This window comes from Penaeus chinensis, chromosome 18 (genome assembly GCF_019202785.1).
Source record: "Penaeus chinensis breed Huanghai No. 1 chromosome 18, ASM1920278v2, whole genome shotgun sequence".
Classification (NCBI taxonomy): Eukaryota; Metazoa; Arthropoda; class Malacostraca; order Decapoda; family Penaeidae; genus Penaeus; species Penaeus chinensis.
Window position 1 is genome coordinate 7,656,885 of NC_061836.1, and position 12,738 is coordinate 7,669,622.

Below are 12,738 nucleotides of genomic sequence, written 5' to 3' on the forward strand. Positions count from 1 at the left end.
TGCTCGGTTTTATCTTCTTAGTAGAATTGTTGAGATAGATAGATAGATGGATAGATGGATAGATATATAGATAGATAGATAAATAGATAGATAGATAGAGTTGTGTGTGTGCATGTGTGTGTGTGTGTGTGTGTGTGTGTGTGTGTGTGTGTGTGTGTGTGTGTGTGTGTGTGTGTGTGTGTGTGTGCGTGTGCGTGTGCGTGTGCGTGTGCGTGTGCGTGTGTGTGTGTGTGAATGCGTGTGTGTGTATGCATTTATGCATACGTGTGCGTTCGTGCATATATATATGTATACATAGAAGTTTGTATACCTACACACGAGCACACAAACACCATTCACCCCCCCACCCCTACCCCCCCCCCCCAAAAAAAAATGAGCCCAAATATCAATTCTGACTTAGTAATTGACGTTTCATTAAGGCTCTGGTCGTGGCGCGATAAGGCCGTCTAATTCGCGGGAAAATGAGTTTCTAATTCCCGAAAATGAAGTTAGCAATGGCAGGCAAGAGCGAGTGGCGGGGGAGAGGGAGGGGGGGAAGAGGAGAGGAGAGATGGGGAGGGTCGAGGGGATGGGTAGGAGGGTGGGTGGGGGAAGGGGAGAGGAGAGAGAGGGAGGGTCGAGGGGATGGGTGGGGGATATAGAGGAGAGGGGAGGGGAGGAAAGAGAGGGGGAGGACTGACTGAGGGTGATGGGTGGTAGGGGGTGGCAGAGAGGGATGGGGAGGTTAGGGGACAGATGGGAGAGGATACATGAGCAGAGGGGTGGGTGGGGAGGATAGTTGGAATGGCGGTGGGGGAAGGTAGAGGGGATGGGAAGGGGATAGAGGGATGGGGACAGGGGGAGGGAGGGGAGAGAGCAGAGGAGAGAGAGGAGAAACGTAAGGAAGAAGGATTGAAGTGGAGGAAAGGGGTAGGGAAGGGGGGAAGGGAGAGGAGATTGGGGATGGGAGGAGGAGGGGGGCCTCAGAAAGAAATTAATACTTGGAAGATTCGTAGCTGTGGGGGTGGGGGTGGGGTGGGGGTGGGGTGGGGTGGATTAGGATTGTGGGGGGTGAGAGAGGCTGAGCTGTATTGAGAGAGAGAGAGAGAGAGAGAGAGAGAGAGAGAGAGAGAGAGAGAGAGAGAGAGAGAGAGAGAGAGAGAGAGAGAGAGAGAGAGAGAGAGAGAAACAACTAAAAACTACGAGACTCACGTGACAATGACGTGTTCCCTCTCTCTCTCTTTCTCCCTCCCTCCACTCCCTCTCCCTCTCTCCTCCTCTCCCTTCCTCCATCCCCTCTCCCTCTCCCTCTCTCTTCTCCCTCTCTCCACTCCCTCTCCCTCCCCCTTCACTCCCCATTCTCCCCCCCTCACCCTCTTCCTCCCCCCCTCTCCTCCCCATTTTCCTCCAGCCCCTCACCCTCACCCTCTCCCTCTCCCCCTTCCCCCCTCTCCCCCTCCCTCTCCCCCGCCCAAAGTGCTTATGAGTGGAGGCCGATGTTCCGCCCACATCACCGCCGCCCACGCTGTCTAATGGGGTTTCGAGGCGCGCGTCGGAGTCAAAACTAAACTTAAAGGGATAATGGGCGAATCAAATGGAATGATTATGAAGAATAGAAAGAAATATGAATTAAAGTGATAGAGAAAAAAAGAGAGAGAGAAATTTTCTAAGATGATTTTATTTTATTTATTTTTTTTTTGTTATATAATAAAATTATTTTTTGTTATTTTTTAAAAATTATTTTGAAAAAGGGGTTAATGGGAGAATGAAATAGATTGATTGTGAAAAACAGAATGAAACTGTCATTAAATTGATAAAGAATAAAGTATATAAAAAAACTAGTTTTTTTTGCTTTTATTTCTCTGAGTTTTGGGGTTGGGTGGTGGTGGGGGGGGGGTATGAGAGGGGGGGAAACAGATTTATATCCCATTAAATCATCAATATTGTGACAGTTGACGATGGAAACAGGGGGGAGGGAGGGAGAGGGAGTTCATCACGTGATCTGTTCGTAGGGGGAGGGGGTAAAGGTGGGGGAGCAATTTCAATGTTTATGAAGGAGGGGAAGGGAGAGGCGCCCATCACACATACACTTCCGCAAATATATGCACGCACACACGTTTAAACACACACATACACACACACACACACGCACACACACACACACACACACACACACGCACACACACACACACACACACACACACACACACACACACACACACACATATATATATATATATATATATATATATATATATATATATATGTACATATACATACACACACACATATATATGTATACCCACACACAGACATTCACATATGAATATATATATATACATATATCCATATAAATACACATATATTCATACGTCCACGCATACATACGCACACACACACACACGCCTCCCTCCTTTCCTATCCCTCTTTCGCAATATTAAAATGGGTGTATGTCAATATTCATATTAATGACAGTCTCTCTCGCTGGATGTTGACTCTCCTTCCTTGACTCTGCGACCCCCCCCCCACCCCCACCCCCCCATAGCTCCCGCTGTCATTACGATGTTAATGTGCAAAGTTCTGTGATGAAAATGATGTTAGTGATAGTGATGGTGATTGTGAGGGTGATGGTGATGATACTGGCGATGCAGATAGTGATTAATAGTGATGATAATCAGGAAAATATGATTAGTAAAATTAATGGTAACAATAAAAATTGTCCTAATATATGAAATGATAATGGAATGGTGATAATGATAGCGAAAATGATCGTGATAATGATAATGATGATAATACAACAAAGACCATAATAAGGATAATGATAAAAATTATAACAACAAAAACAATAATGTTAATAATAACAATAATAATAATAATACATAATAATGATAATGATAATGGTAATAATATCAATGATGATGATGATGATGATAATAATAATAATAATAATAATAATAATAATGATGATGATGATAATAATAATAATAGCAACAACAACAACAATGATACTAATAATAATAATAATAATAATAATAATAATAATAATAATAATAATAATAATGATACTAATAAAAACGATAATAACAGTAATGATTATAATAATGATAAAAATAATAATGATAATAGTAATAAAAACAAATGATGATAAAATCGTACCTGTTCATCAAATAAATCACCGTAAAGAGAAAAAATCCAAATTAATATTGATTTTCAAAAAACCCACGTCACCTCCTTACCCCACCCCCACCCCTCCCCCTCCCCTCCTACCTATACACACACACCCACACCCAAAATCCACCCACGCCCACAATCCATCCACAATCCACCCACACAACAACACAACCACAACCCATCCACATCCTCAGCCCAAGCTCTATCCACACCCACAATCCACCCACGCCCACAATCCACCCACAGAACAACACAACCACAACCCATCCACATCCTCAGCCCAAGCACTATCCACACCCACAATCCACCTACGTCCACAATCCACCCACGCAACACAACTACAACCCACCCACATCCTCAGCTCAAGCACTATCCATACCCACAATCCCCCCCACGCCCACAATCCATCCACAATCCACCCACAGAACAACACAACCACAACCCATCCACTATCCACACCCACAATCCACCCACAGAACGGAATAGCCTCCACATCACCCTGTATCTTCCTCCTATCCATCCTTTTCTCCCTCTCTCTTTTTTTTCCTTTTTCTTTTTTTTTTTTTGACTTGTCGAACCGTTGACTTTTTGAAGACAGTGACTACTCCGCTAAGATTGGGGGAAAAAAAAGGCGAAGACGACGGTTTCCTGCTCAAGAAATCTCGGCAAATGGCTGTGCATATATTAGCCCATCTCTCGAGGAATCAGTTTCGTAAAGAGAAGAAGAGAGGGGGGTATAAAAAATAGATATACAGACGCGCACTCACACTCACACACACGCACACGCACACGCAAACGAACACACACACACACACATACATACATTCACACTCACACACACGCACTCACACTCACACACACGCACACACACACACGACTGTATAGAAAGATATCGATACCCTCTGGTCCAAGAAAAATAAAACGATGGGAACATCTAAATAACATAAAATATTCACAGTCTTTTCTTCACACTGAAATAGAACTCACAAACAATGCATTATCGATAGTTGACTCGTTACAATGCCTTTTATATATCGGTTGATCTCGTTTTCTTTCTCGTACAATTCCTCCTTCCTTCTCTCCGAATGTTTCAGCGCCGTTTTCTTTATCCATTTTTGTTGCTGTCCTCTTCCAAACACCATTTACTTTGCTTACCCTGCCAATCACTATTTATTTATTTATTTTTTTTTTCCCTAACGCTATCTTCTCTATTACCCTGCAACCACATTCTTCCCCTGCCACGTCATAATCTTCCCCTGCTAGTCCGTTATTTTCCCCTGTTACTTACTGACCTTCTTTTGTAATTTACATTTTTTTGACGCTGTTATTTTTTTTTTTTTTTTTTTTTTATCTGTTTAATATTTTTCTTTTACTTTAAATTTTGCTCTGAAAGGTTGCTTTTCAAATGTTGCAGATCCATAAGGCATCGATATGATTATCCATAAATATATGCTAGTAAATTATAAATCAGCCGGTATAGAAGTGAAAGATTTCACTGGTACACATATGAACATGAATACACACACACACACACACACACACACACACATACATATATAAACAGACACAAACATACCTACCTACATACATACATACATATATATATTTACACAATATAGATACACATACCTACATACATACATATATATATCATATATATATATACATACACACACACACACACACACATACACACACACACACATGGTCTAGTGTTCCCGTGGTCGAATCCCCGTCGTAGCAGTACGAGTATAAATTGATAGAACCTTGGCTTTGCAATCGCAACCGAGAGTAAGTACTGGAATCAGCATGATGAGGACAAAATCGGCCTGGAACGAACTGGCGACATTATCTCATGTTTTAGGGGCTTATATCTACCTATCTATCTGTCTATTTTGCTATCTGTAATCTGATGATCTACCTATCTATATCTATCTTCTATCAGTAACTTGATGATCTATCTATTTATTCCTTTGTATTCGTAATCTAATCTATCTATCTATCTATATTTTTATATCCGTAATCTGATGATCTATCTACCTATCTATGTATTTATCTATCTATCTATATGTACGTATACATAATGAGAAAAGTGAAATCAAACCAAATATTCTCTCTCTCTGTGTATCTGCCTCCCTCCCTCCCTCCCCCCCCCCTCTCTCTCTCTCTCTCCCTCCCTCCCTCCCTCTCTCTCTCTCTCTCTCTCTCTCTCTCTCTCTCTCTCTCTCTCTCTCTCTCTCTCTCTCTCTCTCTCTCTCTCTCTCCCTCCCTCCCTCCCTTCCCTTCCCTTCCCTCCCCTCCCTCCCTCCCACCCTCCCTCTCCTTCTCCCTCTCCCTCTCCCTCCCTCTCCCTCTTTCTCTCTTTCTCTTTTATTTGAAACCAAATAAAATAATATAATAAGTTAGACTGACAGGTTGACAGAAAAGAGACTATAGCACAAAAAGAAAAAGAAAAAAAAAAAACAACAAGAAAAAGAAGAATAAGAACAGAAAGAAGGAAATGAAGAAAAATTAATTACTTTCCTCCATATAAGTAACCTATTCTTGAACTTGTGAATTAATGCACATGATATCTGCCTTTTGATATGTTGAGTGATTCTTAATGCATGGGATCTGTCTCGCGCTGCCCGGCTCTCGTTCGCATTTTCTTCTTCTTGTCTTGCTGTCTTGAGGATTCTATGGTCTTGTTTCTGTTTTTGTTTTGTTTGTATGTTGTTGTTTTTTTATGTGTACCTTTTAATTGGTTTTGTTTCTATTTCTTTATTATGTCGTGATTTTTATTTTTTTTCTTTGTTCGTCTCTCTTTTTACCCTTCCTCCCTCTATACCTATCCTCCTCTCTCACCATCCCTTCTTTCCTCCCTTTCACTCTTATATCCTCCTTTATCTTCTCCCTTTCTCCCTCCCTCCCTTCCTCCCCTCCTCCTTCTCCCTTCCTTCTCCATTCGTCTCCCAAATTTATTTCGATTACTTCTTCCCTCATCCGTTTCCTCGTGATCAGAGATGTCAATCCTAGTAGAGACTATTAATATCACAAGTGAAGTAAGGCTAATTAGTGGGAAGGATATATACACATCACTCTCCATCTTGCTTTTATTTTGTCCTAAAGTATGTGTATAAGTATATATATTTTTTTCATCTCTCTTTCTCATAGATATATTTTTAATTAGTTTTAGTTTTTTTTTTTTAAGGGTAATACCTTCATCGACTGTTAAATGAAAGTGATAAAACAGACAAACAAACAAACTCGGCGTCTTGAAAAAAGGCTGATGTTAAAAGAATAACCTTCGTATTACTTATCGATACCCGCCCAGCCTTCATCGCAATAATGATTTTGTCTGCAGTTACCCCCCCCCCCCTATCCACCCTCCACCGACCCCCTTGCCTCCCTTCAGCATCCTCCTGTCCCCCTCCCCCTCACCCCCCACCCGTGGCACTCATCCAATATACAATTTTTATGATACATCTTTTATTATACCATTCCATCAAGGGCTCCCTCATTTACCAAAAATTCCCGAGGTCCCCCCCCCCCCCCCAACTCCTCCGCACTATCTCTCACCCTCCCTCCTCTCTTCTTCCTTCCTTCCCCCTCCTGAACCCCCACTCCTCCCCACTATAGTAAGAACCCCTCCCTACCCCCCCTCCTACCATTACCCCAACTCCCCTCTTCCTATCCCCATTACCCCAACCCCCTCCCTTCCTACTCTCCCCATTACCCCACCCCCCTCCCCTCCCCTCCCCAACCCCCTCCCCATCCCCAGCCTCGTCTACGCCGCGATCCCCCATCTCGGTTCCAATAGGTATAAATCTTATATTAATCGCCTATCGCACAATATCATTTCGGAGTCAGTGGCGGCCTTAGTTGGCGCGCGCGGGAAGGCATTATCCCAAGCGGCGAGACAATTCCATCTCAAGCTCATTTTTCTCGTCGTCTGCCCTCCTTCCGCCGCTGCGCCTTTGTTTCCCGTGGCGTCGCGGCTTTCCGATGACGAAACTAACCGCGATTAAGAGCGATATCGAGCGCGTAAGCATCGGGGAAGGGTCGTCGCTAGATTAGGGATCTGGCGAGACCCGGCAACGAGTGACCCGGCCTCATCCATTGCCCAAGAAATTGTGGTTGCAGGAGGCAGGCTGGGTGCTCTCGTCCCCTTATTTTTAGGTGGTAGGTGGTAGGTGGTAGGGGGTAGGGGGTAGAGGTGAGGGTAGGTGGATAGGGGGGTGGGGTGGGGGTAGGTGGATAGGGGGGTGGGGTAGGGATAGGTGGTAGGGGTGGGTAGGTGGTAGGGGGTGCCAGGGGTTAGGAGAGAGGGGGTTAGAGCCACGTAATATTAATTCCTATATGGGTTTTACACATATATCATTCCTCTGATATTCTCTCTCTCTCTCTCTCTATCTCTCTCTCTCTCTCTCTCTCTCTCTCTCTCTCTCTCTCTCTCTCTCTCTCGGGAACAAAGGAAAGATAGATAAAACGATAAACAATATATATTCTTTTTTTTTAATGAGATTATTATATATGTTCTATTTTTTTCTTGAGTCGTTATTTTTTACGAGTTATTGAGAATAAAAAGTACCGATCGGTAAAACACCTGAAAATTGAATGAGGTTTTGACCTATACATTAATGATGAAACGAAAATCAAACACATACACACGCTACTAGGTAATCACACGCACACATACACACACACACACACACACACACACACACAGACACACACACACAAACACACACACAGACATATATATGTATATATATGTATATACACACATTTATATTTATATAAGTAAATATATAAATACAAATATAAATATAAATACATATATATGTGTATATATATATATATATAAATATATATGTGTGTGTGTTTTTGCAATGCAGACACAACAAAAAGTTCAAACATTATAAACAACGAAACTAACATAATGCAAGATTTTAAAAAAAGCGCGACCCTCAATTAGGAGACCAAGATCTTTGACGATAAAGTACCAATAAAGAAATGAGCGAATGTAGATGAAACTTAAAAGGGCAAATCACGACTACTTTCATAGTCCGCATTCTTTCTGAGCGTTCGATATCACAGTCTATAGGACTTTTGACTTTAGGTTTAAGCGTCACAGCGAAATAAAAGCAAAATACATCGCTGATCTTAAACAGTGAAAAATATTAATTAATGTGTATGTTTGTGTATGCAGTATGTGTACACACGTATGTAGTATGTATGTATGTGCGTTTATGTATATGTATACTGTGTGTGTGTGTGCGTGTGCGTGTGCGTGTGTGTGTGTGTGTGTGTGTGTGTGTGTGTGTGTGTGTGTGTGTGTGTGAGAGAAAGAAAGAGAGAGAGAGAGAGAGAGAGAGAGAGAGAGAGAGAGAGAGAGAAGAGAGAGAGAGAGAGAGAGAGAGAGAGCAAACGAAGATCAAAGGGAGACAAAGGACATGCAATATGAAATACATACATAGAAATGAACCGTCTTTCCTTCCTTCGTTCCTTCCCCCCGTCAACGTCTCTGCCAAATCTCGGTTCCTTTTCCCGATCCTTATTTATCTGTATTTCCTATTCCCGTCCACTCCCAATTTTCATATCCCAATTTTCTCTCTCCCACTTTCTCAATCAGGAGGAGTTAATCACAGATATGGATCCCGGGTTTCGTCACCGCATCATTTTGCACCGTTGCCAACCCGGCACTACACCTTCCCGCTTGCGACGATGGAATCAGAACATCTCTCGTAAAGGCGAATGATTAACTTTATCGGTTAATTACGAATCTATTTCTCTTATCTTTTGATTAATTAGGGCAAGGTCTAATCGCGCAGGACACGAGACAAATCTCGAGCCACGACTCGGAGAGGTATGGCTCGGGTGTCGTTGGTAACGCTGGTCATTTCTCAGATAGGGTCCAGTTTACCACAGAAAAGAGACTACATGACAACCCCTCTTATCCGAATCCACCTCGCTGGGATCCGGATAAACGGAGATTCGTCTTATCTGATCTCCCACTAGGCTCGTGGGCGGCATGGGCGGCGATGGGGGCTTCGAAAATCGGCGGTTCTGTCTCACGAAGCGTTGATTCGGGGCTTCGGAAGCGGGGTTTCGAGCGGAAGCAAAGCGCCCGTTCTTTCTGGCCGCCGTTGTCATCTCTCATTTTAAAATGGTCCGGCGCGATCTTTCTAGATTACAACATGTTTCTAATGGCGACGATTTTTTTTTTTTTAATTTATATAGATAAGATGCGATGTTGTCGTGCGTAACATGTATGCGCGTGGAGTGCGTGCGCGCGTACTCGCTCTTCCCTTCCCCCCCCACCCCTCTCCTTCCTCCACCCGCCTCCCCTCCCCTCCCCCTCCTCCATCTCGCTGGAAACGCGGTAAAATGCGATCGATTGCCGATAGATTGACGCTGCCAGGATAAATTTCCGAAATTATTTGAAGAATGGATATTTGTATTCTATGAGTTGGGAGTCGCGGGAGGAGCGGAGGGGGTGGGGGGGTGAGGGAAGGTGGGGGGGAGGTGAGAATAGGGGAAGGAAATCGAAAGCAGATTGAAATGAGAAAGAAAGAGAGGAGATCGAAAAGGAGGGGGGGGGGGGAGGAAGAGGGAGGGGATGAAGAAGAAAAGAAGGAGGAAGAGAAAGAAGAAGAAAAAGATGTAAGGGGGAAGAGGTAGACGAGAAAAAAAAGAAGGTAAAAGGAGAAGGAGGGAGAAGGAAAAGAGGAAAAGGGAGGTAAAGAAGGAAGAACTGGGGAGGTGAAGAATAAATAATTAGAAATGGGAACATAAAGTAAATAAAAACAATGCCAGTGTGTGTGTGCGTGAATGAGTGAGTGAGTGTGTGTGTGTGTGTGTACACGTGTATGTATGTATATATATATATATATATATATATATATATATATATATATTTAAGTGTGCTTGTGTGTTTGTGTGTGTGTGTGTGTGTGTGTACACACAGACACACACAAACATATCCCTCTGACTCCGACAGATTTCAGGTAAATTAATTGCAAAGCAAGTTTCATTACAAGAAGCTTCATGTCGCTTCTACAAGTAGGTACATCGATTTAATCTCACTCTAATAATTAATTAATGTCACTCTTGCAAGTTCAAAGTATCGCAGAAGAGGATAAATCTAAGAGACACGATTGCGAACACGTACAACTGCTTTGTTTCCTTTCAAGTGAGTGAGAGAGAGAGAGATGGAAGGAGGGGGGAGGGGGAAGGGGGAGGTGGAGGGAGAGGGAGGGAGGGAGGGAGAGAGGGAGAAAGGGAGAGAGGGAGGGAGGGAGGGAGGGAGGGAGGGAGAGAGGGAGGGAGAGAGGGAGTGAGGGAGGGAGGGAGGGAGGGAGGGAGGGAGGGAGAGGGAGGGAGGGAGGGAGAGAGGGAGAGAGGGAGGGAGAGAGAGAGGGAGAGAGAGAGGGAGAGAGAGAGAGAGAGAGAGAGAGAGAGAGAGAGAGAGAGAGAGAGAGAGAGAGAGAGAGAGAGAGAGAGAGAGAGCGTTGTTTCACCAAAGCTACATCCTCTGCGGACTTTGATCAAATATCACAATTAATCTCCTGTGAATAATTATTCCGTTGATTATAATTCGAATAATCACGTTCCTTAGGATTATCATACACCGAACACTTATACATACTTAGAATCATTTACCTTAAACTAATCTCAATACCTTGCATAATTATAATTCTTTGAATAATTACTACCCTTCACACAATCACTATACTTTGAATAATCATTAATACACTAATTACCATAAGCTGAATAATCAACACGCTTATTACACTCAGCACGGTCATCATTAATATTAAAGCACTCTATGCAGGTGACGCTGATAAGAGCATGTTCTTGGCAAGCAACTCCTTCAGCATCATAACAAGACGCTTGATCCTTCGCTAAGCAAGGAACAGTGACCTCCGACGCGACTATAAACCGAGCGCATTCCAAGACAGAAATATTTCGTCAAAGCCAGCTGTGATGAGGGGAAGGGGAGGGGGTTAGAAGGAAGGTGGGGGTGGAGGGAGGGGTTTAGGAGGAAGGGGAGGGGGTTAGAAAGAAAGTGGGGGCGGAGGGAGGGGTTTAGGAGGGAGGGGAGGGTGTTAGAAAGAAGGTGGGGGTGGAGGGAGGGGGGAAGAGAGGGGGAGGGGGTTAGAAAGCAGGTGGGGTAGAGGGAGGGGTTTAGGAGGGAGGGGAGGGTGTTAGAAAGAAGGTGGGGGAGGAGGGAGGGGTTTAGGAGGGGAAAGGGGGTTAGAAAGAAAGTGGGGGCGGAGGGAGGGGGTTAGAAAAAAGGTGGGGTAGAGGGAAGGGTTTAGGAGAAAGAGGGGAAGGGGAGGGGGTTAGAAAGAAGGTGGGGGTGGAGGGAGGGATTTAGGAGGAAGGGGAGAGGGTTAGAAAGAAGGTGGGGGCGGAGGGAGGGGGGGTAGAAAGAAGGTGGGGGCGGAGGGAGGGGGGTAGAAAGAAGGTGGGGGGCGGAGGGAGGGGGGTAGAAAGAAGGTGGGGGTGGAGGGAGGGGTTTAGGAGGAAGGGGGGAAGGGGGTGGTAGAAAGAAGGTGGGGGTGGAGGGAGTAGATTTAAGAGGAAAGGGGAAGGAGGGAAGGGGGGGAAGATGAAGGAGTTAGAAAGAAAGGGGAGGAGGGAGGGGTTTAGAATGGAAGGGGAAAGGAAGGAGGGGACTAGAAGGAAGTGGGGAGGAGGGAGGGGGTTAGAAGACGGGGTTGGAGGGAGGGTATCAGAAGGGAGAGGGAGGGAGGGAGCTATTTAGAAGGAAGGGGAGAGAAGGGGCGTTAAAATCAAGGGGGAAAGGGGGAGGGAGTAGGATTTACAGAGGAAGAGGAGAAAGGGGGGGGGGGGGGTTCACAGGAGGAAGAAAATAGAAGAGGGTGGGGGAAGGAATTTCTGTGAGAGGGGGGAGGGGAGGGGGTCCAATGGGTAGAGAGAGAAGGGGGGGAAGAAGGAGTAAAAGTGAGAAGGGAGAGGGGAGAGGAAAGAGGGGGAGGGAGGAAAGGGAGAAGTGGAGGGGACGGTGGGGGGTGGGGGGATTAAGAGGACGGAGGGGGGGGTGGGGGGGATCTTAATGTAAGACGTGTCCCTAAAGATTCCCAAGAGGACGCAATTTTGGGTCTTCCGGCCCTTTGCGGGTAATGGCGACTTTCGCTTGCAGTCCTATCCTTTCTTCGCGATGACGTTTTCACAAATATTCATGGATATGGACGGAGGCTTATTTCTTTTTCTTTCTTTCCTTCTTTTTTGATGTATCGAAGGGTCTGCTTACGGTGGAGTTGCAAGGGCGTTTGTAATAAGAGTTCATTCAGATAAATTAAATAATAATAATGATAGAAAATAAGTAAATAAAGACTAAGTGGTTCTAAAGGAGACATACACAAATCATGTTATTCGTTAACCTTCAAAAATATCTACTGGCAGTAGTTTGTATTTGTTTTAATACTTCAAGGAACACACACACACACACACAAACACATACACACACACACACACACACACACACACACCATCTCACACACACACACACACACACACACACACACACACACACACACACACACACACATACACACACACACACACACACACACCATC

At 44.4% G+C, this 12,738-nt stretch overlaps 1 protein-coding gene across 1 annotated transcript; it reads left to right on the forward strand.

Moving 5' to 3' along the window:
- The first annotated feature begins 482 nt into the window (after window positions 1-482).
- Window positions 483-3,636, forward strand: LOC125034596 (putative uncharacterized protein YHR217C). The gene is made up of 2 exons (XM_047626497.1): window positions 483-487; window positions 3,345-3,636. The coding sequence occupies exons 1-2, from the start codon at window positions 483-485 to the stop codon at window positions 3,634-3,636; spliced, it is 297 nt and encodes a 98-aa protein (XP_047482453.1).
- The last annotated feature ends 9,102 nt before the right edge of the window (window positions 3,637-12,738 follow it).